Source organism: Acanthaster planci, unplaced genomic scaffold (assembly GCF_054643075.1).
Source record: "Acanthaster planci isolate LZ-2023a unplaced genomic scaffold, COTS_SCS Contig212, whole genome shotgun sequence".
NCBI lineage: Eukaryota > Metazoa > Echinodermata > Asteroidea > Valvatida > Acanthasteridae > Acanthaster > Acanthaster planci.
The window spans coordinates 9,902-37,560 of record NW_028257833.1 but is presented as its reverse complement, the minus strand read 5'-3'; the positions used below and the strand labels follow the sequence as shown (position 1 = coordinate 37,560).

At 42.0% G+C, this 27,659-nt stretch overlaps 2 protein-coding genes across 2 annotated transcripts; one reads left to right on the top strand and one right to left on the bottom strand.

The window, feature by feature from the left end:
* Positions 1-79: 79 nt before the first annotated feature.
* LOC147795026 (myb-binding protein 1A-like protein) lies at positions 80-19,186 on the bottom strand (the record flags this gene model as incomplete). Its single annotated transcript, XM_087132328.1, has 21 exons — positions 19,124-19,186; positions 17,531-17,635; positions 16,416-16,499; positions 15,749-15,820; positions 15,454-15,564; positions 14,667-14,789; positions 14,163-14,255; positions 13,784-13,895; positions 12,446-12,627; positions 6,574-6,717; positions 6,131-6,204; positions 5,482-5,533; positions 4,941-5,063; positions 4,491-4,667; positions 4,318-4,368; positions 3,999-4,160; positions 3,457-3,523; positions 2,248-2,390; positions 1,339-1,393; positions 787-947; positions 80-238 (listed from the first exon to the last, which is right to left on the bottom strand). Coding segments are annotated over exons 1-21 (2,265 nt in total), but the record flags the coding sequence as incomplete, so codon positions are not given.
* A 323-nt stretch (positions 19,187-19,509) lies between these two features.
* On the top strand, positions 19,510-27,082 carry LOC147795025 (eukaryotic translation initiation factor 4H-like). Its single transcript, XM_087132329.1, has 8 exons — positions 19,510-19,618; positions 21,073-21,280; positions 22,045-22,099; positions 22,985-23,049; positions 23,935-24,004; positions 24,617-24,676; positions 25,602-25,796; positions 26,880-27,082. Exons 1-8 carry the CDS (start codon positions 19,560-19,562, stop codon positions 27,044-27,046), a joined length of 879 nt encoding a protein of 292 aa, XP_086988455.1. The 5' UTR covers positions 19,510-19,559; the 3' UTR covers positions 27,047-27,082.
* The last annotated feature ends 577 nt before the right edge of the window (positions 27,083-27,659 follow it).

Genomic DNA, 27,659 nt, shown 5'->3' with positions numbered 1-27,659 from the left:
TGCCGAAACAATTCTATTTCTAATCTTCAATCTTCTCCTCCAAGTACGGCCCTCTTTTGGGAGGAATAACCTTGCTCACCTCATCAGCTGCTGCATCGCCCAGTGCTGTCTTGACATCATTGCGGAAGAACTCGTCGACGTCATCATCTTCATCGTCCTCGTTGTTCTCATCTCCGCTCTCGCTGTCCTCACTGTTCTCTGATTCGTTGTGACTGTCCTCGCTGGACGGCTTCTGCTTCTGGAAAAGTAGATGGTTTACTGAGGGTACATTCAAGAACTTAAGGGAGCATCTCAGATGTTGGAACGTCCTTTTCCCGCTGGAATGCTCCATTTGGGAACACTGGTTGTTCCCATGTAGAACACAGCTGGTTCCCAATGGGAACAAGTTGTTCCCAGCTGTTTTCTGGGGAACACTGTGTTGTGACATCAGCGTTCCTTCTGGGAACATTCTAAGTCGGTCATATCATAAATTCTAATTGGGACTTTTGAGACGCTCCCTAAATCAGGCAGAACAGCAAAAAACACAAAACTGATGCAGTGAGTGGCAGGTTACAGAACCTGAGCACTCACGTTTTGAACACGCTAAAAATGTTCAGCCCTAGTAGCTGACCCACCATTCAGACCTGGAACAGTGACTTGTAAAAAAAAAACTGGCAACACTCATGCCAGCTAATTCAAACGAGGAGTCGTCTGCATGGAAGCCAGTACTTCAAGCCCAGATGGACGCAGTAGTATGGTGGTTTAACATTGCTGGCTGCACAGCATTTTCAAGAGTTATTTATTTACCTTATTCGTGTGGTTTCCATGACCGTTTGAAAGCCGTTTCTTCTTGCTGACTGGAGTTGACTCCATGACCTTGTCATTCTTCTCCTGCTCCTCCCCATCGTCATCGTCATCTTCATCGTCATCGTCGCTCCCCTCTTCCATTTCTGCATCTTCCTCATCGTCTGAAGAAAAAAAATGAAAAAAGCAAGAAGAAACGGTCATGCCTAAACCTCACTCTGAGTGAATGCTCGCTGAGAGTGAGAGCGTTTCTTACTTTCGGCAAAATACAACCAGTGCAGTATAAAAACCAATGGCATACTCTTTGTGCCCAAATCAAGACTGGACACCAACCAGTTCAGAAAGAAACGGTGGCTTGGTCGTACAGTGTAGCCTATGAAAATTTGCACAAATTCTAATTCAAACAAGATGACTTTGACTCAAATTTGGTACCAGACTGTCAGAAAAGGGGGGAAATATCTAATCCTCACTGACAAGTTGTGCCGTTGGTCACAAATGTAAAATATTCTGTTTTTAGAACAAAAACGGATTTCTCTACATGAAGTCCACACTAACCTGATTCAGTGATCTCCATATTACCATCTTCAACCTCTTTGGTTGGATCAAGAATCTGTCAACACGAGACCACATAAAGTTAGTGCTCTTACGGAAATGGTCGCTTTGGTTGAATGAAATATGGTGTGGGAAAGGAGACATTCTTCTAGATCAGATGTACCTAGGAACTTAGGCTACGGAGATAGATAATGCATCAGGCCAAACTGAACATTTTCTGTGTTTAATCAGTTCATCTCTCGTATGCACAAATATCTACAGTCCTTTCTCAGCGTATTTTGTATATGGTACACAATTCGGCACACCGTCAGTGTGTGTTCAGTTGTTTGCCGGCACAAAATGACTCATGCCCTTTTCTGCTGCCCCCATCACAACAGTTGGTTTACTGCACAAACATTATGCGCATGGAACAACAGGGCACAGTTGTTGGACAGCACCAACTGTCATCTGATCTATCCCTCTGTGGGGTAGTTTCATGCCATGTACAAAATGACACCTCTGTGTGTCTCTGTACTGCCACCTAAATAACCTAAAGAGTGAAAAAGACCTCATTCGGGGGAAGCCATTTTTATCATGTTTCCAAAGTCGATCATATAATATGTCACCTGTTAAGCAAGGTGGTACCAGACTATTTGGGGTTCCTTGTTTCAAAATGTGGCTTAAAGCATTCAGATATAATTGGTCACAAAATTTTAAATTGGTCTAAACGAAAAACAGGCATGAGTTTGTACTGATCTTTTACTTCATTGCTGTTATTTTTACTCTCAGGTTCACAAAATGAAAAGTCTTACCTCACTCTCAATTCAAGAAGGTCAACACATGAATACAATCTAGTTTGCTTGGGTGAGTTTTTATGTACTTACGAGAACTTGAACAACAACTGCACGCTGACAGAGTGAAACAGAAACTTACATCCAGGAGCAGCTGCAGTGCCTCCGGGGTCATGTGAGGGCAGATCATCTTGAAGACGCCATCCACCACGGTCCGCAAGAGATGCGACGGCTTGGACAAGAGACTGAGCAAGATCTCGGTCACGACCTCCACCCACTCCGGCTCTGGAGACAAAACACAATTCCAATAGCATCTTCAATATCACGCTGGGCTCCTGTATAGGCAAAACCATGCCTTTCCGGGTATGCCATGACCTTGAAACTTAGCAAGAGGAGGAAAACGTTGACGGATGGCGATAATAAGGGAATCGACACCTTTACAATTTTTGTAATTGTGCTGACTGCTTTGCAAGAGCCATTTCCACTTTCTTTGCACCCTGACTAGTCACGCCCTTAAACATGTGTAGGCTTGGAATCCAGCCTCTGTAGAGTAATCCAGGGACCGTAACTAGGAGCCGTTACTGTGAGGGTACCCCGCTCCAACATGGATCATTCGTGCATGCAACATACATGTACCTCTATGACCAGTTTGTCTAAACCTGACCAACGTACACACTTGGTCAATGAATGCATGTGACAAGCATGTGACTGTGGTACCATTGAGTAGTGGTATATCTTCCAATCAGTCTATAGACTTTATTCACGGGGCCGGCCATATTGAATTTGAAAGCAAGGTTAACTCTTCATTTTTCAATGTTGAGAGTACAAATGAGGAAATAAAATGATATTTCATGATCAATGTCCAGCTGTCTACTCCGATGAATAATTTCAAATTCATGGTTGAACACATTGAATTGTACCTTGCCAGATTCCAAAAATTATTGAAAGGGAGGCTTGGAATGCACGGAAGTATAAAACAGTCTGGTGACATCCTAATCGACAGTTTGCAATATATACAACAGATTTGGGGGATAAGATCAAAAATGGCCTCCACTTGAATAGGGTCCATTACTGCCTGCGGATGTTTAACTGAGGGGGCCCTATGCAGCGATCATTCTCGGGCCGTTCATCCATGTGAGAAATCAAGCCCAGGCTGTCACCCTGTCAAGGAGACAATTGATTTTGTTTGGAACATCGACGCCGAGTTACTTGGGACAATGATTTGTCCACATACGGCTTTGGGTCCTCTCAACCTGTAAGTTTCAACACCTGCGTTGTCCTCACATCTATCGAACACGATTGGCCTTGTCTATTAAGGGTAATATCAATGAGGACTGTAATTCTGTCTTACCGTCCTCTGTCTTCTTCTTGAGGGATCTTCTCCTGCTCACAGCTCGCTCGTAGCATCCGTGGAGATCCTAAACAAATCACGTGATCCAAACAAATAAATTGAGACTTTGGGCCTCAAAGAGATGTCTGGAAATTTGTTTGGTGATTTGATGTGACCAGATCCAATTAAATGAGTCGGAAGCATATTGCAACAATATCTTTTTTATACACATCAGACAGAATTCACTGCAATCTTCATTCTGATGTGTCACTCCATTTTGCATCCTGATTATTATGGAAATTAAGTGGGTGAAACTGTCGTCAGCAACCAGTTCCATTAGTTATACCACTACATTACAACTTGTGCGTATTTCATCATATTTTGTCGTGCCAAAATTTGTTTTCAAATTTGTGAAAAATGTCAACAGGTTTGATTGGGTGTTACATTGAAATTTTGTCCCCGCAGATGTTCTTGTCTCGGGACAGTTTTGAAAAAGGTTTTAAGTGTGAGAAATATGTGATAGAGTTTGGAGTTGATTGGGGGGGGCGTGTGGGTGGACCGACCTGTAGTATGTCCACAGCTTGCTGCGTCTCGCTGAACATCTGCAGGCCCACGTGGAGGAAGAGGAGCTGGAAGGCTGGGCCGGCCGACGGGGACTTGGCTGGCTTGGACTTCTTGCGCAGCTTGTCCACGACCGACAGCATCTCAGCCCAAGCTGCCTGGGCCTGGATGACCAAAAAGGAATGGAAAGGAAAAAAAAGACTTTCCAAAAAATCATTTGGACTACTAAGTCTTCAAAAAGGCCATACAAAAAATGTGACCTTTTGCCTGATAAAAACTGGCTCATTCTATGAAAAAAAAATTTAAATCAATTTTGAATACCTCATCTGAGAAGGTTATGGCACGGTTCACATCTGGGGAGTTCAAAAGAGCCTGTCGGAAAGAAAACAGGACACAAATTATTTTAAGATCAAAACATCTCTGGCTGTCGAGGTACACAGAGAAAAGGTGTGGCAAAGAAAAGTGCCCCCTGGCTTAAATGTCCTCTTGCCTACCTGCGCATAGGTCACAATGACGTACACCCACAATTCCCCCGACTCAGCGCTGGTACCCTCCGGCTCCACTGGTGCCCTGGTGGACAGGTTGCACACCACCCCGAGGGCGCTGTAGAAATGCTGGGCCATCTGCTGCCGTAGCGACTCGCCGACTGGGACATCGAGCACCCTGCCACACTGTTGCACAAGGACAAATAACAACGTGTGGACACCACTGAATTTGTCTGCTGCAACCGTTGGCATCCAAAAGGATTGCAAGAGTTCAATAAACGACTGGTTATTTTGTTCACTCATGTAATAAAATATTTAGTATAAAGTGGAGTTACGCCACTTTAGTGAAACCGGGTGCTAAATCCATCTCAGCAGTACTGCCAACCAGGTGCTAGATCTGGGGAATTTGGGGGTGTTTAGGGTAAAACTGTAATCAACCCTTGGTAATGCCAGACTTACGTTGGGGATATCTTTGGTTGCCTTCCAGACCCTGAAGAAAGCATGCAGGAAGAGAAATTGGAAGCAGTCGCTCAGCCAGTCTGTGTCCTTCTGTAGGTGAGGATTCCTGACTAAGGACAGCACCTGGAAAAGAAAAACAGAAACAAACTTAGCCTGTAAGTTGCCAGTCGAAGAAAGGAAAAAGTACAAAACTGGTGGAGAACCTTACCTGGAATCAAGACTTGTACTACAGCTGAAAGAAGAAATTTTAATTTCTGAGACCTTCAGATCTGGATCGGGGATGTGACTGGCCACTTAAAATTAAAGCTGAAAACAGCTAAAAAGCTGAATTCTCACACCCCTGCTGGATCTTGCTCTCAGACCTGACAGCTTTGAAATTGGAGGTACATGGGTTGATCTTGGAAGCAGGCCTTCAGGTCTTGGTCTAGCTCTTCAATCATGCTGGCTTGTTGCCAAAAGTCTGGCTTTGAGATGGACACGATCTTGAACACCAGTGAACCTGAAATCTGAAGAAAGAAATCTGAAAGTGGCAACATCTTACCTGCATTGAAACCCAGTGTCTTCCGCTGTCGACATCACGGGGCTCGTTGCTCCTAAGAAATAGACACAGAAATGAGTAAAGTCACACACTGGACCACACAAGACCCATGATGAGGTTAGAACTGTGGGCTCTTGGTTTCTGTAGCCTCAAAATGGATTAACCACGCAAGCTCAGTAGGCCCATCCAAGTTACTAAATCACCCATGGTAACTTGAACAGAAAACATGGTAATACACATGCATTATGCATAAATTAGGTGACAATCAATCTCAGGAAAAAAGGGGACCTCTCTCAAAAAGGAGGAATTCAATGCTGAATGTGTGTCTATGAGTTTGACTATCAATTCCTCGATTTTGAGATAAGCAAACATTGAACTGTTGGAATCCATCATACCTAGTGCATACTTAGCAATGTCTAAAACTAATCCGTGTGAGGTGGTAAACAGAGGCGGGTCATTTAAACTGCCATACTTAACACTCTGTCAGTCAGATTCTACTGGCTATAGATCCCTAACAGTCCCAAATCCTCTGATTTTAATATGATTTTACATACATCCTAGGGGGTTAGGGCTAACTTAGTCAAGTGCCTTGAGAAAATTCACAAAGACATAAGAAGAAATCAACAATCAATCAACATCCTATTACGCTTACCCAGTATTGGCTGAGCCTGTGTTAAATAGCTCCTTCAACCACCTCAGATATAACCTCACTGCATCAGAATTGAACTGCAGGAGATCAAAAAATACAAGCTGATAGGATTCTTCAAGGCAGCCAGAACCATTATCAGTCTTAAAAAAAAATATCAAAGTTTGTGGTACAAAGTCCTCTTGAGAAAATAGCCTATTTGACAAACTACTGTACAATGAAGGTACGAATTTTCACTCGCCACTGAAATTTGTGCACAAAGCGTTTGGCTCTGCTAACCATATATGAAGACCATTCTGAAGACCATTCTGTGCTCACAAAGCCAACAGGAAAATTATGTACAACACAAGATAACAGCTATTAAGTTAAGGGATGTACCCATATGCACAAGTCAACATTCTTGCCAAGAAATTGGTTAATAAATTTCCTGTTATCATGGACAGACTCACGTTGCTGATAATTGAGTAAACGGTCCGACTTTTGGTGATTTCGTCAAAGTTGAAGTGCCCCGGACTGAGTAGCAGTCCCTTGACTACGGCCAACTGCGTCGCCGAGTCCTCCATGTTCTTGACGAGGCTAGCTAGTGAACTACTCTGTGGGGGACAGAGGCAAAAAGATTTATCCAATCTGAGCTAATATTTTTAAATTAGTGTTTTGAGACAAAAAGAGATGTCAGTGATTATATTGAGGTTGTGAAATAAGTAAAATGAAAACTTTAATGAACTGCCTAAGTGGACATGACCACGGATTTGAAATGCTACATGGATTATATTTTGTGAAAACTGTTTCACATCAATAAACTAAAACGGCAAAGCCACCATGGTCTCGCTGTGTGTTATCAATTGAATTTATTTTCTGTAATAACAGCTTATGTTAAGAGACATCCAAGTTATACAAATATGGTTACTAAATTAAACAAGAAAATACTAACCAAGCTTCATCCAAATTTTGTACAAGATTGGTTGGCATACGACTGCGATACAGATGTACAAGATATTTTATTGACCTTAGCAATAAAAACCATTCTACTCTCTAGGAGAAAAAGCCTACCTAGTAAGTGCTGTGTGCAGACTGTGTGTTGAAAGACGCTGTGTTGAAAGACGCTTGTCGTTTTAAAGAAAATCAACAAAGACCACCAGATTCAGGTACAAAGGCTTCATAGTACTTTATAGGAGAGAGGAATGTCTAAAGAATGTGGGTCCAGTAGAGTCAGACTAGACCTGCACGCCTAGATAAACGGTGCATTTGTGAGTTTGATGGATATGGATGGTGCTTAAGTAAAATTCTTCTTATGTATAGTTTTGCACTTTGCATCCAGCTCCATCGTCCTATCCTCTACAATTCGACCCCATCATCCCATATCTACCATGTCTACTTTGACTCCACCCCTAATCCCATCTATCTCCAATCCCATATCCACCTTACCTTTCCATATATCCTACTCCACCCCTCATCATCCTATCCATCTCCTACTCCGTCCCCTCCTCATCATCCTATCCATTTCCTACTCTGCCCCCTCTCCATCATCCTATCTATTTAACACTCTGCCCTCTTCCCATCATCCTATCAATTCCTACTCCGTCCCCTCCCCATCATTCCCTTCACTTCTTGCTCTGGCTGTCCCATCATCCCACAAATCTAGCCCAACCATTACGCCAACTTGATCCAGCATTTCATCCACTTTCTACATACATATATCTTGTCCCCATGATCCTCCTCCTACAGGTACCCCTCCCCCAACCAATCTCCTCATCTCTCACTTGGAGTCCCCCCCACATCCCTTACATTATTCCCACATACTGTACATCTACATTTGGATGCATCCAACCAATGTCTATACATACATGTACATTACAGGAGTGCTCAGTACATACAGTATGAATACATGTAGGTACATACGTGTACAGTGTACATGTATATATGTATGTACATGTACTACGGGGTAAGTACACAATACAACTCAAAACGTTAACATTCAACTTTTATAAATTTTTTCATTAAATTCATAAGTTTCTAAGCATTAATGCCATATGAGACTATTTAAATACTGACAGAATTCCAAGCGGAAGCAAACAAGCACTCAATGGCACATTTTAACCTATATAAATACAAGGAAAAATGTTAACATTTGAGGAGGCCAGACGGACAGATGTCCCAAAAGACAGACGTCCCGACGGACAGAAGACAGAAATCAGTGTTACGTAGGCTCGCATTTGCTTTGCAGCTCACCAAAGTGACTGGTCTGCTAACTTTGAATCAGATCTAATAACCTAGAGGGCCCAACAGTGTGATCCTTGCAGACTTTTTCTCCAAGGCAAAGTGTGTATCTTGGGTCACTGTGGTATTCCAGTTTGAAGAAGTTTTTGTATTTTACATCTCTGAAGTTGACTTTAAATTAGCTGTTGATATCAGTGGCCAGCCTCATGTAGCTCCTAAGTTTGGATCACATTTGCTTAGCAAAAACTGGTTACCAACCCATATTCCACTCAATATCTATTGCTTGTGTCTGGTGATCAGCTCAGTTTTTGCTTTATGAATAAAATCGCTCGGTACTCTGCTTGCCAAACCAATAAGCAGAGGTAACACAGCTTGAAGTACAGTCAGCCAAGTTGCTGATTAAAAAAAATTGAAAAATTCTCATACCCAAAAGGTCTCAAATCATTCACTTTTATTCAGATTATTAACCTTTTATTTCATGCATGTCACTCGTAACTCCCCAACTTCTCTGATTTCCTTCGCAGAACAGAAAACAAACGGCACAATCTTTGTGCTTAAACTTTTCAGCAGCAGTAAGTCCCATGTGAATAACAATAACTGAGCTCCACTTTCCTAAGCCTGTCCCAAAATCCCTCGTGATGAATTTTAAAGGCTCTGGGAAAGTAAGGGTCGACGTGTTCAACGGCCACATTTCACAGTCAAGTTTCAAGAACAATTCTCGTTCTACAATCTAGCATCAATCTCCATGTAAAGTAATAATAGCCAGACCCTACCCAGTGGGCACACGACGCGTGAAAGACGTCTTTTTGTGGTCGTTATGTGGTCATGTGTCGTAAAGTGGTCGTGACAAAAAAACGACGTCTTAAAGACGTCTTTTATCCTCGGTTAGAAACATTGCTTCAGCAACCATGACCACAAAAAAACATGACGTCTTTAAGACGTCGTTTTGCAGTCGTTATCGAATCATCGGTACCTCACATACAGTGAAAGGAGAAAACGACGTCTTAACGACGTCTTTTTTTCTCCCTGTTTGAATTGTTTTCTTCAACAAGCAATACATGAAACACACGACGTCTTTACGACGTCATTTTACAGTCGTTATCAAATCGTCAACATACAACAGAAAAAGATTTAGATTACTTTATGAAGATTTTGCACGGTGACTTTTGGTTTGTCTCGGATTTTGCCGGTTCTCACTCGGTTTCACCGCGGAAGGTCCGACAGAGCAATGGCATACAGTGTATTGCGAAATCCCGCCTAGCCTGCGGCCGCAGGTGACTGTTCTGTTTGACTGTTCTCATCTATTCGTCAAGAGGGATGTTTGGGATAGCAATAGTGCGAATGTCCAGTTTACAGGGAAATTTTAACACTAGAGGAATTGCGAGTGTGGTTTAGTACACCTGCTTGTGATTTATTATTATTTGCAGTGGAACTGACCCTCAACCCCCTCGTCTGATTTAAAATAACATGACATTAAAATACCCCTACATTTAGAATGGATGAGGCTATTTTCTTTCATTGCCTGCTTGCTCGCAAGCAACGACTGGCTTCGAGCGTCTGCACCGCCCTACTATAGTGGCTCTGGCCTAGTCTTAGCTGGTTCCAGCCGTCCGAGGAGACTCTGAGCATGCCGACTGGAACCAGCGATGGCAAAGACTGAGGTCATGTCCAAAAGTCAAAACGGGCTTCCAGAACTACGGTTAGGTCTATTGACTTTGGCGTCTACACGTATTTCAAATGGAATAAAGATCTTCAGGTCAGGGAACCAGACTACTTCATAATTTTGTCCGTGCTTTGAATTAAGAGAGCTCGAGTACATGTACATGTACATGTACAAGTATCGCTGCAAGCAGCTTGTCCGTTTAAAGAAGAGAAAGCTAAGACAGGTTAGGCCCTTCCTTAAAAGGTAAGTGCTTATAAACTGTAATTCTGTTACGTATGGGCATTGTTGGTGAAGCAGAGGTCAGGCTTAAACGCAATAATTTTAATCCTCAACAGTCAACCGGGTTGGCCACGGTTGTTTCCTACCTCCATGGGTGGACCACAGACAGTGTTTATTCGTAGTCGTACGTAGACTCGCAGTCGTAGTGCAGTAAGGAGCATCTGGGCTTGCCACAGTGCCCATACTTCAGCGTCATCAAATATGGCAAATACTAACAGTGTCAATAAGTCTAATTTACCCTTTTAAGATTAAATGTTATACATTGTATTGGTGAGACTAAACTGTGAAAATGAAATGGCAGTACATGTATGTGATGCAATGTAAAATATTGGCCACTCGATGTAGACATGTTCGAGACAGTTGGTGGCAGAAAAATTCTTTTTCATTCTCAATCACAATGAACATGTGCACTTCAGCTCAGACGTGGTGTAAACAATGGTAGAGGACCGGTTTATTTACTGCCACCAAAGTCCTTATAGTTTTTACAAAAATAAAGTGTCTTATTTGTCTAACATTTGCAGGAAGTGTTGCATCACGCGGCACAACAGTGTCTGCAGTAAGACAACGAATAGCGAAGTACTTAAAGCTTAGTATTCCTACCAGAGACAAACCAAGAGCCCTGAGTAATTCAGCAGGCATGCCCACCGGATAACTGTGCGACCAGTCTAGTGCATCAGATGACCTGTTTCCTGGCTGTTTCATATATTTCGGTGATATTTAACTAATGAGCATAAAGCCTATTTTTGTATTGGTCTTATTTGAAGCTTTAAACCTTTTGTTGTTCTTAAACCTTTTGTTGTTCAAGTAAAATATGTACATTGTTTCTTCAGGTTTATTTCCTCAGGTTGAAGCAGTGGAAGGCTGTTTAAAGTATGGTTATAACAAAATTACACGTCTGATCGTTTTTTTTTGGGGGGGGGCATGGGTAAAATTGTTTGCAGGATTAAAACACGTACAGTAATTTAAATTGTAACTGACTAGATCATCCTGTTCCAGGATAGTCTGTTTTCTAAAAATTTGACAAACCACTGCATGAGACAAAATTTTGTCCAAAAAGTGTTCAATATTTCCATTTTTTTAAATTCTAAGCCAACTCGATTTGAATTGTCTTATTAGTACAAGCATACATCTTTCATCACCTGATGTCTGTCTTTCTACCTCTCATAAATGCCATTACATGTACATCTAAAACGTATTTTACTAAGTCTTGCCTGGTTGGAAATGTTTTGTTCTGCCAAATATTCAGTTACATGGCTTATACTACATGTACATGTACTGTGTGCTTAATGTTTCCCATTCTTGCCTTGTCCGTAAAAGTAAAACCTTTTAACTGCTTTTATCCAGGAAGTGTAAACACAAGTGTACCTTGTTTCATCGTCACTTTGATCGTGCTGGGTGCAATTGTAATGGTCCGTCCAAAGCCATTGAATTTACCAGAAATATTATTGGTACATAATATTTGTGTAGACCATCATTTTCAGCAAAGTGTGCTAACAGTTTATTATAATATGAAGAATCAGAGTTAAATAAAAAAAATTGTTTAGTTGTAAACAGTCGCTTCAGTCAAAATTTATTTTATAGCCATGCAGCGTGTTAAGCATATGAACTTCTTTTTATCATAAAAAAGTAAAAAAAAAAAAGACTCGTTCAATGCAGATGTCTTTTTTCCTTGATATTTGATGGATAAAACACGTCTTAATGCCGTCGTCTTTTACTGCTCAATATGCTGACGTCTTTTATTAGTCGCAATGTTGACGTCTTTTATTAGTCGCAATGTTGACGTCTTTTATTAGTCGCAATGTTGACGTCTTTTATCAGTCTCTATGTTGACGTCTTTTATTAGTCTCGATGTTGACGTCTTTTATTAGTCTCGATGTTGACGTCTTTTGTTAGTCGCGATGTTGACGGTCTTTACCTCGTCATAACGCTGACGTCTTTTTCTAGTCGGACAACTGACGTCGTTTACCTTGTCAGGATGCTGACGTCTTTTGGCTTTGCATATACGACTCAAAAAAGACATTAATAAGACGTCAATATTAGACGTCTTTAAGACGTCATAACGACGTCTCGTGCCCACTGGGTATCTTCCTCAATCCTGCAAATCCTCCAAACCTGCCAGACTTCTGAAGCATCTGGGAGCTGTGGTGATTTACAACCCTTACCAGTTTGTTGGCGGCCGCGTACAGCCCAGCCTGCCGGTTGGCCAAGCTGCTAATGAAGCTCCGCAACAGGTTCTTGGACAAGACCCTGGGTATCTCAGCAGTGCTGCACGCAGGGAGGACCGCCTCCAGCAAGCGGAAGGCGAGGAAGACACACTCGTCCTGCGTGCTGGTGCAGAGGTGACCTGCGGGCATCGAGATGCACAAAGGAATGAATTATACTTGTTGCCAAGGAGATATATATACAAATGGCTCCCACAAAATGAATCTTCAAATTCAAAAACATTTATTTCCATACTTTCATTAAAATACGAATCAAGGAATACACATAAAATGAAATACAAAGCCATGAATACAATAAAATATAACAAGAGAAAATAGGGAAAACTTTAAAAAATAGAAAGTATGGACCTGTTCATATAAGCGAGGGCTTGTAGAGAACAGCCTATAGACAGACAATTGGACTAGGGACAATTAAGGAAATCTTCCATTCAATCATTTCCAGAGTGCATTAGAAAGATCGTATTGTCCAGTTTGAAAGATACTTTGATTTGACATCCAGCCTGATGACCACCAGACGATGTGTGCTGGACTAGCCCATTACACTGCATAAGATTGTCATAAGAGCCCTTTATTGATTACAGAGTTCCTTTAGTGTCTTGACTCATTGTTGGGGGGGCCGGGTGACTCTTGACAAGTTAAGGGAAGCCAAACAAATGCGGCAAGGTAAAAAAAACTTTGATGAAGATGTGGAAACATCAAACCATCCCTGGTGATGCACAATACCACTCAAATGAAGCAAACTATGCGACGTAGTGTTGGTCGTTGTTATACTGGTATCTCAGGAATCCTTTTCAGACATCTAGGGGGGATGTGTTAAGTGACAATTGGCTGGAGTGTGTATAGGGATTGGACTTGTTGGGGGGTACCCCTCTGTCCCATTTCGTGCCTGGTATAATACCGCTGTTATCCACTACACTCCTTCCAAACGACATCATTTTCCTCCCAAAGTCCAAGACTGGTACCAAATTCTGTTGCTACTTAAAAAAAAAAGGCTACAAAAGAGGCCAAGTTGGACCTGTCTTGTCCATTGTTCCGATGAGCAGTGACTTGAAAATGACAATACACACTCCATACTCAATTATAACACCAGGTTTATGTACATTCTGTTGAAAATCCTGCAGTGAAGAATTTCAGTGAAGGAGATGTGAAACCTTACTATTGACAGAGGACCTCTTTTACAGTACCCCTACGCTCTGGGTTGATAGTTTCAAAGGGAGTTAGCGTGGGTTTTGTGTACAGTCAGTCAAAAACACTGATGTTGGAGAATTTCTGACTTACCGTCCACCACTTTATTCCAGAATATGGGCAATTTCTCCCTCTTTTCCAACACCCATGACAACAGAATGTCACAGACAGCATGAGGATGAGGGTGGGAAGTGGTAGTAGAATTCTGTTCAAAGTAATAACCAAAAAAGATTCTGAGAAACTATTTTCCAAAATAAAATATATTTGAATGAAGTCTCTGAGTTTAACATCTCGAACTAGGAGTGTCAAAGAGAGAAAAACTCACAGTCCATCACAAAACAATGGAAAATGAAATAACTAGAGATGACATGACATATTATGTAAAAAAGACAAGAAAAAATCCAGGAGCTGGATTTTGAAAGATTTCAGTTGGTCTAAGATCAGGTCTGGTTCCCTGGCTTCAAATACTCACAGCTATGATCCTTGCTATATAAGGCAGGTTGCTTGCATCCAACAGGTCGGCATGTTCCCAATGCTTCTGCATGAACTTCTTGTCTACAATACTCTGTAAGGACAAGAACGCCAACACTTGGTGCACTGTCTTCAATATCAGTTTTAATTTTATTCTGACAGTGAAGAAGTGAAGTACTTTCAACGGTCAGTGTGAAAACTGACCTTAAACACCAACGCTGAAGTTAATTTCCTGCACTAAAGAGATTTCACGAGATGGACTGAACCATAATAAGTGCATCCTTTTATGCCATTTCCACAAGTCTTATAGTGTGAACCCTGCTTACTTTGTACATAATTGGCTCAGCGCAGTCGATAGTCACTGGTGGTTGGCAGTCATGAACAGACTGGGTCAAAAACTACATACGTGCACAGCCCATGGACATTTAAAAGAAACAACATCGTCACAAAGTTGAGTACAGCCGCGACTGTATTGGATATCACTTGCACCGGGCGTTACACTTACAGGGAAGGTGCGTTTGCAAGCAGCCAGCATGGCTAGCGTGTAGGGATTGCAGGACCCCCAGCCCTGCCTCAGTTCCCGCTGCAGCATCGGCCAGATGTCCTCTTCAAATGCCTCCAATTTACTCTACAGAGGCAAAGTGACAATTTTGTAATACACGAATGGGCTGTTTGATGGGTCAGGGCCAGAGTTGAAGCTAGGCACTTTCTAAATACTCGTTTTAAATCCGACCATTAGTCTGTCTAGTAGAAGAATACATCAAGAAAACCACTAACGGCATATGAAAGTAAGTTTGAGAAAGAAAACTTCTGACTTTGACTAAACTTTGAATCAGAAGTGCTTGGAAAGTTGGCAAGTACATCTACTTGCCAATAACTTTTACCCCTCAAGATTAGTTGGTACAAGAATCTGATTATCTGGAGTCTTTTACTTTCTGTTGGTAAGTACAATGAGTGATTGATGAGTTCGCGGCCTTAGGTACAAAGAGATTAGCTATACAAGTGCAGTCACATTGCAATACAGTTCAGTTCCTTGAATGATTACACAAGAAGTTTGAAGTTAATAACGGGTTAAATATTTGCTGTTTTGGATAACTGAAAATTAGGAGTAAGCAATTTTTAAGACAATAACATACCTTTCTCAGGGTCATCTTCTGGGCTTTCACTGCCCCATGAAATTCAGGAGCTTATTTCTCAACCCCTCTGCAGGACAGAGACCTGGGCTGGCACTCAGAGAGTATTCAAGAGTATTCGTTATAACCTCACAACGCTTACTGAGATATAAGGCTTACCCTTGATATGAGGTCAATTACAGCTCTAAAGCAGATGTCTTCCAGGAAGCCCTTCTGGACGCACAGGTTCTGAAGCTGCCTGATCACCTCGGCAGAGAAGCGACCGTCCTCCTGATAAAACAGAGTTGGAGGAAAACACCTTGAATTGGGCAATGTCTAGGGATATCATGTGGAAAGAAAGCACAGGAAAAACTCCCAGAGGGGTTGGGGATGCACTGAGGAAGTTGGAAAAGAGTAAGGTTGGGATACAGACAAATATCAAAGACACTGAGCCACACTTCCAGAGTGGACTGACCTTTTGCAACTTCCCCGACTGGATGATGGAAAGGTAGGCGAAGGCTTTCCCAAACAAACATTGCTTCTCTTCCTGAAAAAAAAGGAAGACGGCAGATGCTTCACACTCAGTGGACAGCACTTCCCAATTCTGTGAGACTATACATGTGGGAACAACAGCAACAATGCTTCATGCTTGGACACTGGTTCTCAGTCTAAACTCCTCTTCAAAAAAGTGTTCCAAATCCAGGAATCGCCTCAACCCCCCAAAGACATTTTATTACACTGACAAATAAGTCTTGACTTGATTTCATCCTTGGAGAGAATCAAACCCATCCCTGGGCAAAGCTGGTGATCCCTGAAGTGACTAACATCTTCTTGCTTGGAAACTCTTCTCTCATTCTTTTTGCATCCCTGGTGATCCTAAATCACCCTGCCATTCACAAGATCCCCTTTGACAGGACACTTTGAAAAGACACTTTTGACAGTTACTGAAAATTGAAAAACCTAAGAACATCATGTTCCAAAATCTGCCTCCAAAATCAAGAACAGGTATTGGTTCAGTGGTTCTTTTAAAAAAAAAAACAAGACAGCCCTTGGAAATGATTTAAATGGACCTATCTTGAAGAGGTACTTAAGATAAAATGTATCGTGGTTTTTAAATCAACCGAAAAAATGGCTTTTCTTACGCTTTTAAGGCCTTTGGTCTCGAGATGTTCTTTGATGAGTTTGAAGACATCGCCAAGGGTGATCTGTTCTATGTGCTCAAGGAGCTGGAGATACAAGTAACGAAAGAACCTTTCTAATCAACAAATGTCACATTATTCCTCAATTGGATAACATTTTCCCCATTAATTTAAAAAGAGAGTGCATCAGAATAAGCTACCATGCTTCTTTTAGGTTTTTTGGGTCAAGTTGAGAGTAACTGTTTGGTAAGTAGGTATATGTGTACAATTGTACCTACATATATTCCAACATTTCTGATACACCATCTATTGAAACTGGGTAAAACCTCAGTATGTGTATAGAATTTTGCGGCAGTGAGCTGGATTGGGTTTAGGAGACTTCAGTCAACAAAATGGACATCATCATTTCTTGCTGTTTGTTTGGCTAAATAAATCTTTCTCAAAATCTCCTCCAGCCAGTTTGTCGCCAGGTCAACAAAAGAGCATCACGGGGTCAACAAATGCTGGAGCATAAACCAAACAACTTAGGCTGCATCCGAATCTGTTGCCTAGAGCTAAGTCCTTAGGTCTTCACTAGATTTGAAATGCATGGAGACGCGCAGACCATAGACCTAGCTGTAGCTCTGGACACCCATTTCAGTCATAACCTTATGATCCAATACCAAATTGCCGGTCAGGAGTGGGGCAAAAGGAAAGAGTTCCATATAGGAACGCCACTTGACACCCCGTGCACAAACCCTATGAGAGTGGTCTGCAATTTTCTTTTTCTCAGTACACAATTTGGTATTTTCCCTCCTAAATTGAACATTTCTGGACACATTTTTGCTTTCTGGTGGTTAATAGGTCATTGTAGGGAATAATTACTGGTGTCCGGAACTCTGTCTGGGTTAAATACGACGGGGTGGGAAAATAAAGTTGTAACATTTCTTTATTTAGCCCTCTGTGGCCTTACTGCGAGGTGAGGCTAAATTTTGGGGGCTTTCACATGCTTTTAGTCCCCTCAAAATCACTTTTCTTGCATTATTTTTCGAAAATAAACAAAATTTTTGGAATCGGACAATGACCACCATTGGTCCTCAATGCTCCTGATCCTTCAAAAGAGGACTTTCATAGATCACCTGGGCCAGTGCCATAGCGTAGCCCTGCCGGGCTCCTTTCCGTGGTGATGCCAACCCTCTGATGAGCCTCTTGAGTGTGTACTGGACTTCCTCGCATAATGCCTCCTGGATAACCACAGTCATAGTAAGAATAGTTAGTGTGGCACATGATGTGATTTAATGAAAAGTAAAAGTATTAACAGTGAGAGTACCCACGCTATTGACTAGTATTCTCAGTTTTGAAATATTGATTAGAATCAAGACTGCTTTTTACAGCTTGAACTCTACTTTTTTTCTTTTTACTTTATCAAGTGGGGGAATTAATGAAGACAGCCTTCCTTATTCATGATGGGAAATATATTTGCATATACCATGAACTGGTCCTCGATTGTTTTTTAATTTTCCAGCAAAGCACTGAACATGCAAAGCATTCAACATGTTCAAAAGAGTTCCATATCCAGCCACTTGACATGACTTAAACTCTACCAAGAAGTGTAACTCTGACAAAGAAATACTAATTTAAACGTGAAAACAATTCAAGTTTCTTGGAAAATGCATGTACTTCAACTTTCTGTTATGACTCGTACACTTTGTAAGTTTGTGCACATGGTCTGACTCTACGGGTGATGGTAGGAGGCCTAGGCCCAGAACTCTTTCCCTAAATATACAGTAAACTCTTAATAAGTCAAAAGTTGGTTAATGCGAAACTCCGCTTATCTCAAACACATTCTTCGTTCCAACCAAAAAAATAGGCCTTTATGTACAAAAATACTTCCGTAACTTGAAATGCCACACCGCTAAATCCGCTTCACTGGAAGTTTTTTAAGGGCCGATCCAAAAGACTACCAACAAATGACTGACAATGAGCGGAAAAAGAACGTGGAGACTTTAATTATTGGTCATTTCTGCAAACCGCACTTTTTTTGCATGAGGAAACGAAGGTGATTGCTGCCAGTGCCATTGTAATCGAATTGTGACCACCACCTCAACAAATCCCGGCTTTCAAGCAGATCTGATTGCCATCGCCGCCCAAATGTAGCCTGCACGCACCCGGTGCAATTGTTGATTCTACATGTATATGGTGGCCATGTGACCGCACTGAAGGAAGCTTTTTGTGCATGCCTCGGCAAAATATGAAGTCTGAGCAAAATAATGATTTTGAGAAGAGATTTGTTCTTGGATTATAAGGAAATAACCACTTGTAACATCTCCAATAGACACCAGGAGAGCAAGTCAGTAGAGTTACCTGTGCTGTGCACTGTGTACGTTTGTGGGCAAGACTCAAGAACTTTCGTCAGCTCGAAATCCAAATACCTAGAAATTTTTATCCATTCCCTTGAGTTTGAGCTATCGAGAGTTTACTGTCCATCCATAATGTTGTAATCATGTATGCCTCAAATCAATAACATGAATGACAATCATTTGACAATGACCTTTTCCTTTCACTTTTTAGAACTTGTAAGTTGTAACCCCAAAGGTAGGTCATATAGGTACTGACCCCCTCTCTGCTTGCTCAATTCCCCGTAAACATGTTATCAATAATCAAGAGTATGACAAAGGCAGCGAACATGTAGACTATCATGACTGTGAACAGTTGAAACGAAAGGCACGCACCGGCGTCGCTGTCATGGCTGTGCCATCGCGTTGATGGTCCGCCTGCCTTCTGCTCACTATATCGATAAGCAAGGTCCCAGAATGTTTCCAAGAGTTGCTTGTCCTGCTTACTCTGTCGTTCTGGGTGTTTTTGAAACTTACTCTCGACGACTTTCGCATCCACGTGCAATTTCTCAGCTGCCGCCATGTTGATGTTTGGAATTTAATGTTTGTAAGATCATAACTCCAATAAGTTAGATATTTTTGTGGAAATTACGCCCACTCACCGAACACACATCAAAATATGAAAAATAATTTATGGAAACACATTTTCCATCAATTAGGCATTCTTTACTTTATTTAAAAAAAATAATTATAAATCCGTGTTTTTCGTCAATCTCTTGAAGTTTAGAGGTCAAAAGGTCGATCTCGATGTCTTTTTAGACTCTAATCCAAGATGTCGGGATTTGGTGAAAATTTCAACGCATTTTCGGGCGGCGCAGGAAACTATACGAGGTGAGCCAGTCTTAATTGAGAAGATGAAGTACATCTGCAGACTTTCTAGTATCATTTCCAGATTTTTTTAATTATTTTAAATTTACATTGTGGAAAAATAAGGAGCATAATATGTGAAGGCTGAAAATATGTTGTGCATGTTGTGTGCGTAATGTGAATGGAGGTGAAACGGGCATGACGAGTTACACGCGCGCACGAGGGCGCCATCATTTTAATTATAAATTCTAGGGGCAGCAGTCTTTACTACTGTACAAGCCTGGTGCCCCAGATGTGCATGTTTTGGTAATCTCGACAGTTGAGAGTATTTATTCAACCCAATATTATTTGGCATGTTTGGAAAATAACGTAATAAGTTCACTGCTTTGAACAAAGTCCATCATTGTCCACGACGCATGACTGGGCTCGTTGTCGGTCGGACATCTGAACTGGGACTGGGAGCTTCATTGCACTTCTGCACGTCACAGCTAGCATGCTATGATAAATGCAGCATAAGCATATTGTCCCTTTGCCGTGCCATGTAACTGAGCGTTACTCAGGCCAGTGCGATGTAATTCCAAAAATCCAACCGCAACATGTTCAACATGTTCAATGCTGCCTTTCCTTCATATGACCAAATGAGAATTTTTTTATATTTATTAGTGTAGTCCAAAATCTAAGTTTTCATCAAATTATTTACAGTGACTGATCATTGTTGAAAATACACGCATGATGATGTTACGCCCCAACTTTAGCGTCCGTCCCAACTATAGTGCTGCAGTTGGGCTTGCCCAACTGTTGCTGTTGTTGACCAATTTCTATCCTGTTCATAAGTGACTTCGTCACAAAGGCGGGCCGCCACGATTTGCAGGCTCCTAGTGGATGATCACTGAAGTTGCATGTTAACTTCCATACGGCACTTCATCTATGACATGATACTGTAAACAATGAATATGACTTTGGCACATGCTGGACACATGCACACGACTGGACCTCTGTGTTGTAGTTGGGCCAGCCCAACTATAGCACTCTAGTCGGGATGGGCCCCACGATAGTTGGGACAATCCCAACTACAGTTGGGACTGATGTTATAGTGTGGGCCACCAGGACACAATGCAGGAAGGCCTTTTTGTTGCTATCCATTCTTATTCATTTCATGTCCAATTGCCAGGGCCTAAAATTCTCATTTTTTTCATTTGCAGAAATGGTAGCATTTGTTTCTAATGATTTTTTTGTTTTGGAATTTTGCCAATTTACTATTCACCTCATCGTACAATGGCAAACATTTTTAATAACAACTTATGCATAATTGATTAATCCCCATTCCAAGGTTCCTCTTGGCCTTACAATCTTGTGCAACTGTGTTTTGTAAAAGTGTATTGATTTCCCTCTGGCATTTTATTATTGCTGGTCTTTGTTCTGTTGAGCAAAATATTAAGACACTCCTGTTTTCTCATTTTTCCCCTTGCACCTCACAGGGGACGTGATCGTGACAATGACTACGGAAGGGGCGGTGGTGGTCATGGTGCTGGGGGATACAGTGGGGGTTACGGCGGAGGAGGGGGTTACGGTGGGGGAAAGCAGCAGAAGCCTCTGCCCACAGAGCCCCCTTACACTGCCTACGTAGGCAACCTACCGAGCGATTGTTTGCAAGGGGATCTGGAGACGATCTTTGAGAATCTGGCGGTAAAGCACAGCATTGCATTGCTCTGATGGATATAATTCAGTCGGGTGCAAAGAGGCACCGAATTCACTGGAACCCCTAACCTGCTATAAACGTGTGCAAAAGGGAAGGGGGGATAAACTGGTGTACATACCTGTTTGGCATTGTTGCTTTAGCTAGTCACTAACAGCAGCACTGCTTGCAATTTTGAGAAAGTGGAAGCTGCCTGGGTTGTCTAATTGAAAAGTCTTTGGGTCTGACAGGTTAACGGTTGGTCAATTTGGCCAGGTGGCCTGTTATAGATTGTAATGTAATATTGAACTGGCTTCTTGTTTGAGAGCTCTTGCCATTTGTTGTGTTTGGCTAGTGCTTCCAAGCACAATATTGTGTGAAGTTAAGGATCCAGCTCTGGCAAGACCCTGTCAAGTCTGGTTTCCGTGGGATTTGCTGTTGGTATTCATTGCTGAGATGAGTAAGAAGTACTCATTGATTTCAGAAGAACAATCAGTATTGTAGACAAGAACCAGAAGTCTGGACACAAGACCAGTCACAAGTAGCTGAGTAAAGAATGACAAAGGAATGCTTTTATCGCCATACATTTGAATAGCTTGTGACTTGAAGTTAGACTGGAGGTCTTGCATTGGTCGTGTGACTGTCATTTCAACCGTAACACTGAGAGCAGTCTATTTCAGATGTGATGGCATTCCAAAGTAAGCTTGCACAAATATCTGTCAGTGTGTTTGGGAATGAGAATTGGTTAATGGGATGGTTTCTACATTATTTACAGGAAAAGATTAGAGTTGTCCGTCTCGTGCGTGACAGGGACACAGATTCCTTCAAAGGCAAGCATGCTTTTCAGTTCTTTCTGCCCAAAAGGCCATCCATTATGTCACCATTCTCATGAACATTGAGAGAGTACACTTTTTTTGTTGACCCTGGAGAATACAAACTGAGAAGGATGCAAAAGGTGCTTTGTATGTAAGATATTATGCACATTTTAAAACTTGTTAACCCTCCTATGGTTTTACAGCACAAATGTGCACAAATGCCCACAGTCACTGGTGAGCATGTAGTTTCTATATGGAACTCAAACATGCACAGGTTCAGTGTGTACACAGTAGATTGCCAGCACAAAATGACCCAGGGTCTTTTGTGCAGTCCTCTTCACTGCATTTGGTTTACTGCACAATTATGCACATGAAACAGTGAAGCACAGTTCTTGGGCAGCACAAAAGTGCAATCTGATATTCCTGTGAGGGACTGTTGGTGCAATGCACAACACAACACAGCTGTGCTTCTTTGAGGTGTTTACCAAATGACCCAAAGAGTGGCTTCAGCATAGGAGGGTCAATAACTGAAAAGCGGACACGACCCCCTATCCGCACCTCCAGTGCATGGGTTGTTTTAGGGATAGACCCGCGTGTCTTCAAAATCTCTCACCTATTTGTCATTATTTCGGCTACCCTCAGACTAGAATTCTCTGAAAACTGTCCCTGGTAAACTGTGCATGCCTTTGTTCTCAGTTATGTTTTAATAGTAAATATTTGAACCATTACAGTTCCTGATCCTTTTGCTCGTCAGTTGAAATCGTTGACTTCTTCTCATACTTCAATGAATTGAGTCAGGCAAACTTTGCCATGAAGAAAATCTAAGAATCTTCTTGTCCATTGCCAATCAGTATTCATTCTCCTTTTTTTTTTCATCTTGACTGTTTATACTCCACCCAGGGTTCAGTTATGTTGAATTTGATGACTTGGAGTCATTGAAGGAGGCCCTCCAGTACAACGGTGCTGTAAGTGACTCAGAATGCCTCATTTAATCTTTCACTCAAAGGCCAAGTACAAAAAGTATGACAAGTCCTCTTTAAAGTTTGTGTTTAAAAGGTGGGAGGCAATTTTTTTGGAGGTTGTGGTTTTCATAGATGGCTCATTTTTCTAAGATAATGGATTGATTTTCCTGAATCTTTTTGAAATGTTTGTATTGAAGGTGGCTTTCACTTCACCTGGTGACTTTGAAACATTTACAACTACATATTTCATTTGAAGTGAAATGCCAGTATACCGAAAATCCTGAACCCTAACCACCTAGGCCCTCTTGGCTAGGATACATCCTCAATCCTTTATAATCCTCCGACTGCCCCAGTGAAAAAATTGGGCACAGCCTCAATCCTCCAAAATCCTCTGATACTTCTTGAATGTATTCTGTGGGAGGGGTGCCTACTGCCTCAATCCTTCAAAATCCTCCGACAATTCCCCTCATTATGTTGAAGCAATGTGAATGGTATCCTGGAGCAGTATGGGGGATTTCACGTAATGAGGGCATGAATTTATGCATGGCTGAACATAAACAACACAAAGTCTAACCCACAACCTTGAGACGGTGCATCGTTCACAATCAGCAATGCAAATTTTGCCATGCAGCCTCAATCCTCCCAAATCTTCCAAAACTGCCCCGAGGATTTGGGAGGATTTTGAAGGATTTAGGTCAGTTAGGGTTAATGATACTAATGAACAAACAAAAATCAATGGGGTGGAAAACAGGAAGAGGATAACTAGTTCATTTTGCCCCACTGCTCAGATGTTACCATTTCATGTCACTCGAAGAGATTCTGTTCCATATCGCTAACTTTTGTCATGAGTTCCATTTTATCAAAGATTTTCGTCATCCTCTTTTGTAGTTGTTTGAAGGAAAGCCATTGAGGGTCGACATTGCATACAGCAAGAAATCAAAAGATGGAGGACGGGGAGGTAATTAATTGTTGCGAGTAATTCAAAGAAACTTTGTATATAGTTTTCTTGTCAATAAAGCACATGCTCAATGAACCACTTGGAACATTCTGAACATTCTTGGAACTTGGAACAGCTGGTCTTTCCTAATTGTAGTTGCTCTCTCTTTAGGTTTAAATACTATTCAGAAAAGTGTGGGTGCTTTGTTGTTGGAGTAAGGAAAGACAACATCAGTTTGTTGAAGAAAAGAGCGGATATTATTAGCCTAAAATGGACCGATTGGGAACAAAAGAGGGCATGTTTTTAAATGAAATTGACAATCCTTTGGTACAAACTCGCCACATCAGTTAGCATGGTTTGACATGGGGCTGAGCATGCGCATTGAATTTATGCTGGAATGTATGGTCTTGCCGTGCACGTGTCTTTTTTTCCCCGCCGAGAGTGCACTTCAACTCGGGAACCGGTTAGATCAGAGTTTTTTTCGAAAAGCAGTTCCGATTGTCAGTCAGTATTCCAAAATGTTGGAGTTTCCAGTTCTGCTACTTGAAACATTGCCATTTGGCTGTGACGATCCAAGGCTAGAAATTATTGAGAGCCCTGACTTTTTGGTTTTTATGTTTCACTCGGTTCCAGGCTTTAGCCGAGGTGGGAGGGGCAGAGGTGGTCCAAGCCGAGGGGGATTCAGGGATGAAGGTAAGACTTCCTTCCACTCCCTGCAAGTTTCAATTTCTTTCCAGTTGTTTTCTATTCCCGTGCTCATGTTTCCAGCTTGAGCAAAGTTTTACCTCAGATTATTAACCCTATCATCCCAAACCTGCCATACTCCAAGATCAGGTTTTGTGAGGTGTTGGCAGGTTTGGTACCATACCTGATGAACTTGTTGAATTTTGTTGAGACTTGGGATGAAAGGCCCAGGGAGATGGTGTTGGATTCTGTGTGAGTTGGGACACACACGGGTCACTGTGTGCCGTGTCTTGCTTGCTGTACCATTATTGTTGGACTGTGCTTGATTTTGTCAGGTTTGGTATTGTTCAGTGCAAGTCATCCTATACTGCATAGACCCATCCATACCATATCACTCAAACTCCAACGGGCTCATTCTGTTGGAGTTTATCAGGTTTGGTACAGTGACTTGCATGTACAAGTACATAGACAAGTAGATGAACTTGTTGGATATTGTGAGGGTCAGTATGTTACCCAGTGCAGGAGCCTAGGGGGTTTAGGGTAACCCATGTTCGATTTATAGTACAGCATAGAAAGTGACTAACCGTGGTTGGTGAGAGGTTTTACCTCAAAATCAACATTTGTCATAGAGTTTTCAAAGGGAGGTATTTCCAGCTGCAGAATTCAATATCCTGCCCAACCTTTTGAAAGCCTGGATCATTTTATGGGTAGAGTGCATAGAAGTAGAGACTGGGTACCAGATGTTTCTTGTAGCACACTTTCTTTGTGCTTTACTGAAAGAAGTGCTGGACTGATGGTTCCATGTGCCAGCGAATTTTCTTGTATCAGACCTGAACTTTGGCCCGTTGAGGCACAGCATCGAGAGGCCCAAATTGTATGGACCAGTGATTAACACCCTTTAAACTTGGCCCGTTGTGTATGTACACTTTGCCAGGCAACTTCAGCGGCGACTTCAGACGGGGCGACAGGGGACCCCCAGCTGGAGACGATGGGTACTACGGGGGAGGCGGCAGGGGGCGGGAGGACTACGGGGGCTCCCGAGGACAGAGAGGGGGTGGGTACCGGGACCGAGGGGGATTCGACAGGGAACGCACTGGCAGGCCAGACGACTTCAAAGAGCCCGATCCTGGTAAGCCCTGCAATTCGACAGTTTGTGTTGCAAATGAAATTTTTAAAAACCATGAAATCGGACACAGGCTTTTCATTAACAGCTATCACTCCATGCACAACTATACACGTATGCTTTTCGGGGTAAGCATATAACAAATCATTTATTGAGATAATTTTTTCTTAAGTGCCGCTTTTAGAAACTACCTCCATTGAAGTACATATACCTCGTACAGTTACCTTTAATACCTACATGTAGTCCCATGGAGTTTTATAACCTGAATGGTTTGTGTAATTGGTGAACACTGAGTAACACTGCATGGCAAATGGTGAGCGTAGTGTACAAGTGGATAGCATATTTCACTGGCTACTATAACGGGGCCTTTTCCTTTGGATCCTCCAGCGAGTCCACAGTGGACAGCCCCAATTAATCTGAAGATGCATCATGAGCAATGCATTTATAAAGCTACATGTGCACACTCATTGATACTAATTGTAGCGTGTAGGCGGCCAACTTGTCAGGGAAATACTTGCATGCACTATTAACCATTAAATCGACAGGTAATTTTGGCCCATCTCACAGCTTGGGTCGGGGGGATTCTGCCCCCCAAGAACTTAGCTGTGCCACACTTGATTTTTTTTAAACTTGGCATGCCTGTAAAAACGCTCCTTATCATTACAACTTCAAAGTTTGAACTTTATTCAGATGTACGGTGTTATTGTTACGGTCATTGGAAGTTTAAGGCTACGCATGTACCAGCCCACGTGCATTGAACACCACAGCGGAAAAGGTACACATTTTCGGCTGCCCTGTCTTGGAAAAAAATGGCCGCTGCACAAGAACCGTGTGTTCAGTTTTCACAGAATTGGTGTCAAAAAGACTGCAAAGAGTTACTCTAAAAAGACCTGAAGACTAAGCTCCTGGAGAAAGTAGACTGCCGTGATATTGGAAACAATGTTGAAAGGGGCGGATTCCATACTCCCCCACCCCCACGATCTTTTAAGATTAAAGTGTAGGCATGATGCACAGAGACAGTTTACGGCTGCACTGTTTTCTTTAATCAGAGCGAATTCCACTTTTTGACCGTTTTTTTTGTTTCTCCAGCGGATTCTGCAGGACGACCAAAGCTCAAACTCCAGAAGCGGACTGTCAAGGATCCTGTCAACCAGCTGGCGGATGACGTGCAGCGCAGCTCCATCTTTGGACGCGGGAAACCGCGTGAGGAGAACCTCCAGAAGCTGGAGAAGCCACGGGGCGAAAGCGCAGACTGAGTTTTGGGGGAGGGGGGGGTTGGGGACTGCAGGAAGAAAGAGGCAGCTCATTTGGAGGCATCTGTAATTTATATACCAATTATTCCTGAGAATCTCTTCTGAGTTTTTTCCCCGGCTTGAAATCAGAGTTGGGAGGAGATAAGTAAACATGAAAAAAAGAAAAGAATGTTGTAATGTGCCCTTGTATATATACCCAGAAGTTTTTTGTCTTTAAATTTTTTCGAGAATTTCTTCATTGGTTAGCAAATGTGTATGTTCAATTTAGCCTCGTCCAAGTCTGATTGCAATTTTTTACGCTTTTGTGTCAGATTTCAAAGCTGTGGACAGGATATCACAGTGTGTTTAGTAGCATTGGACCAGTTGCATCATTTCATCAACAGCATTAAGTTTGCTGCATGTTGTACGTTCCCCAAACAACTGAAATTATTTCAGGCACATACTGTTAGAAGTCTTGGATATAAAATATTCTTTCTTTTTAATAAAACCCACGGAAGGAAAAATGTGATTTGAAAAAAAAAAAATCTGCACTGAGTTAGCTTCCTACTTCAGAAGTGTTCTTGTGAAATTGTGGCTAGAACTGTAAATTTGAATATGAAATGAATGCATGATCTAA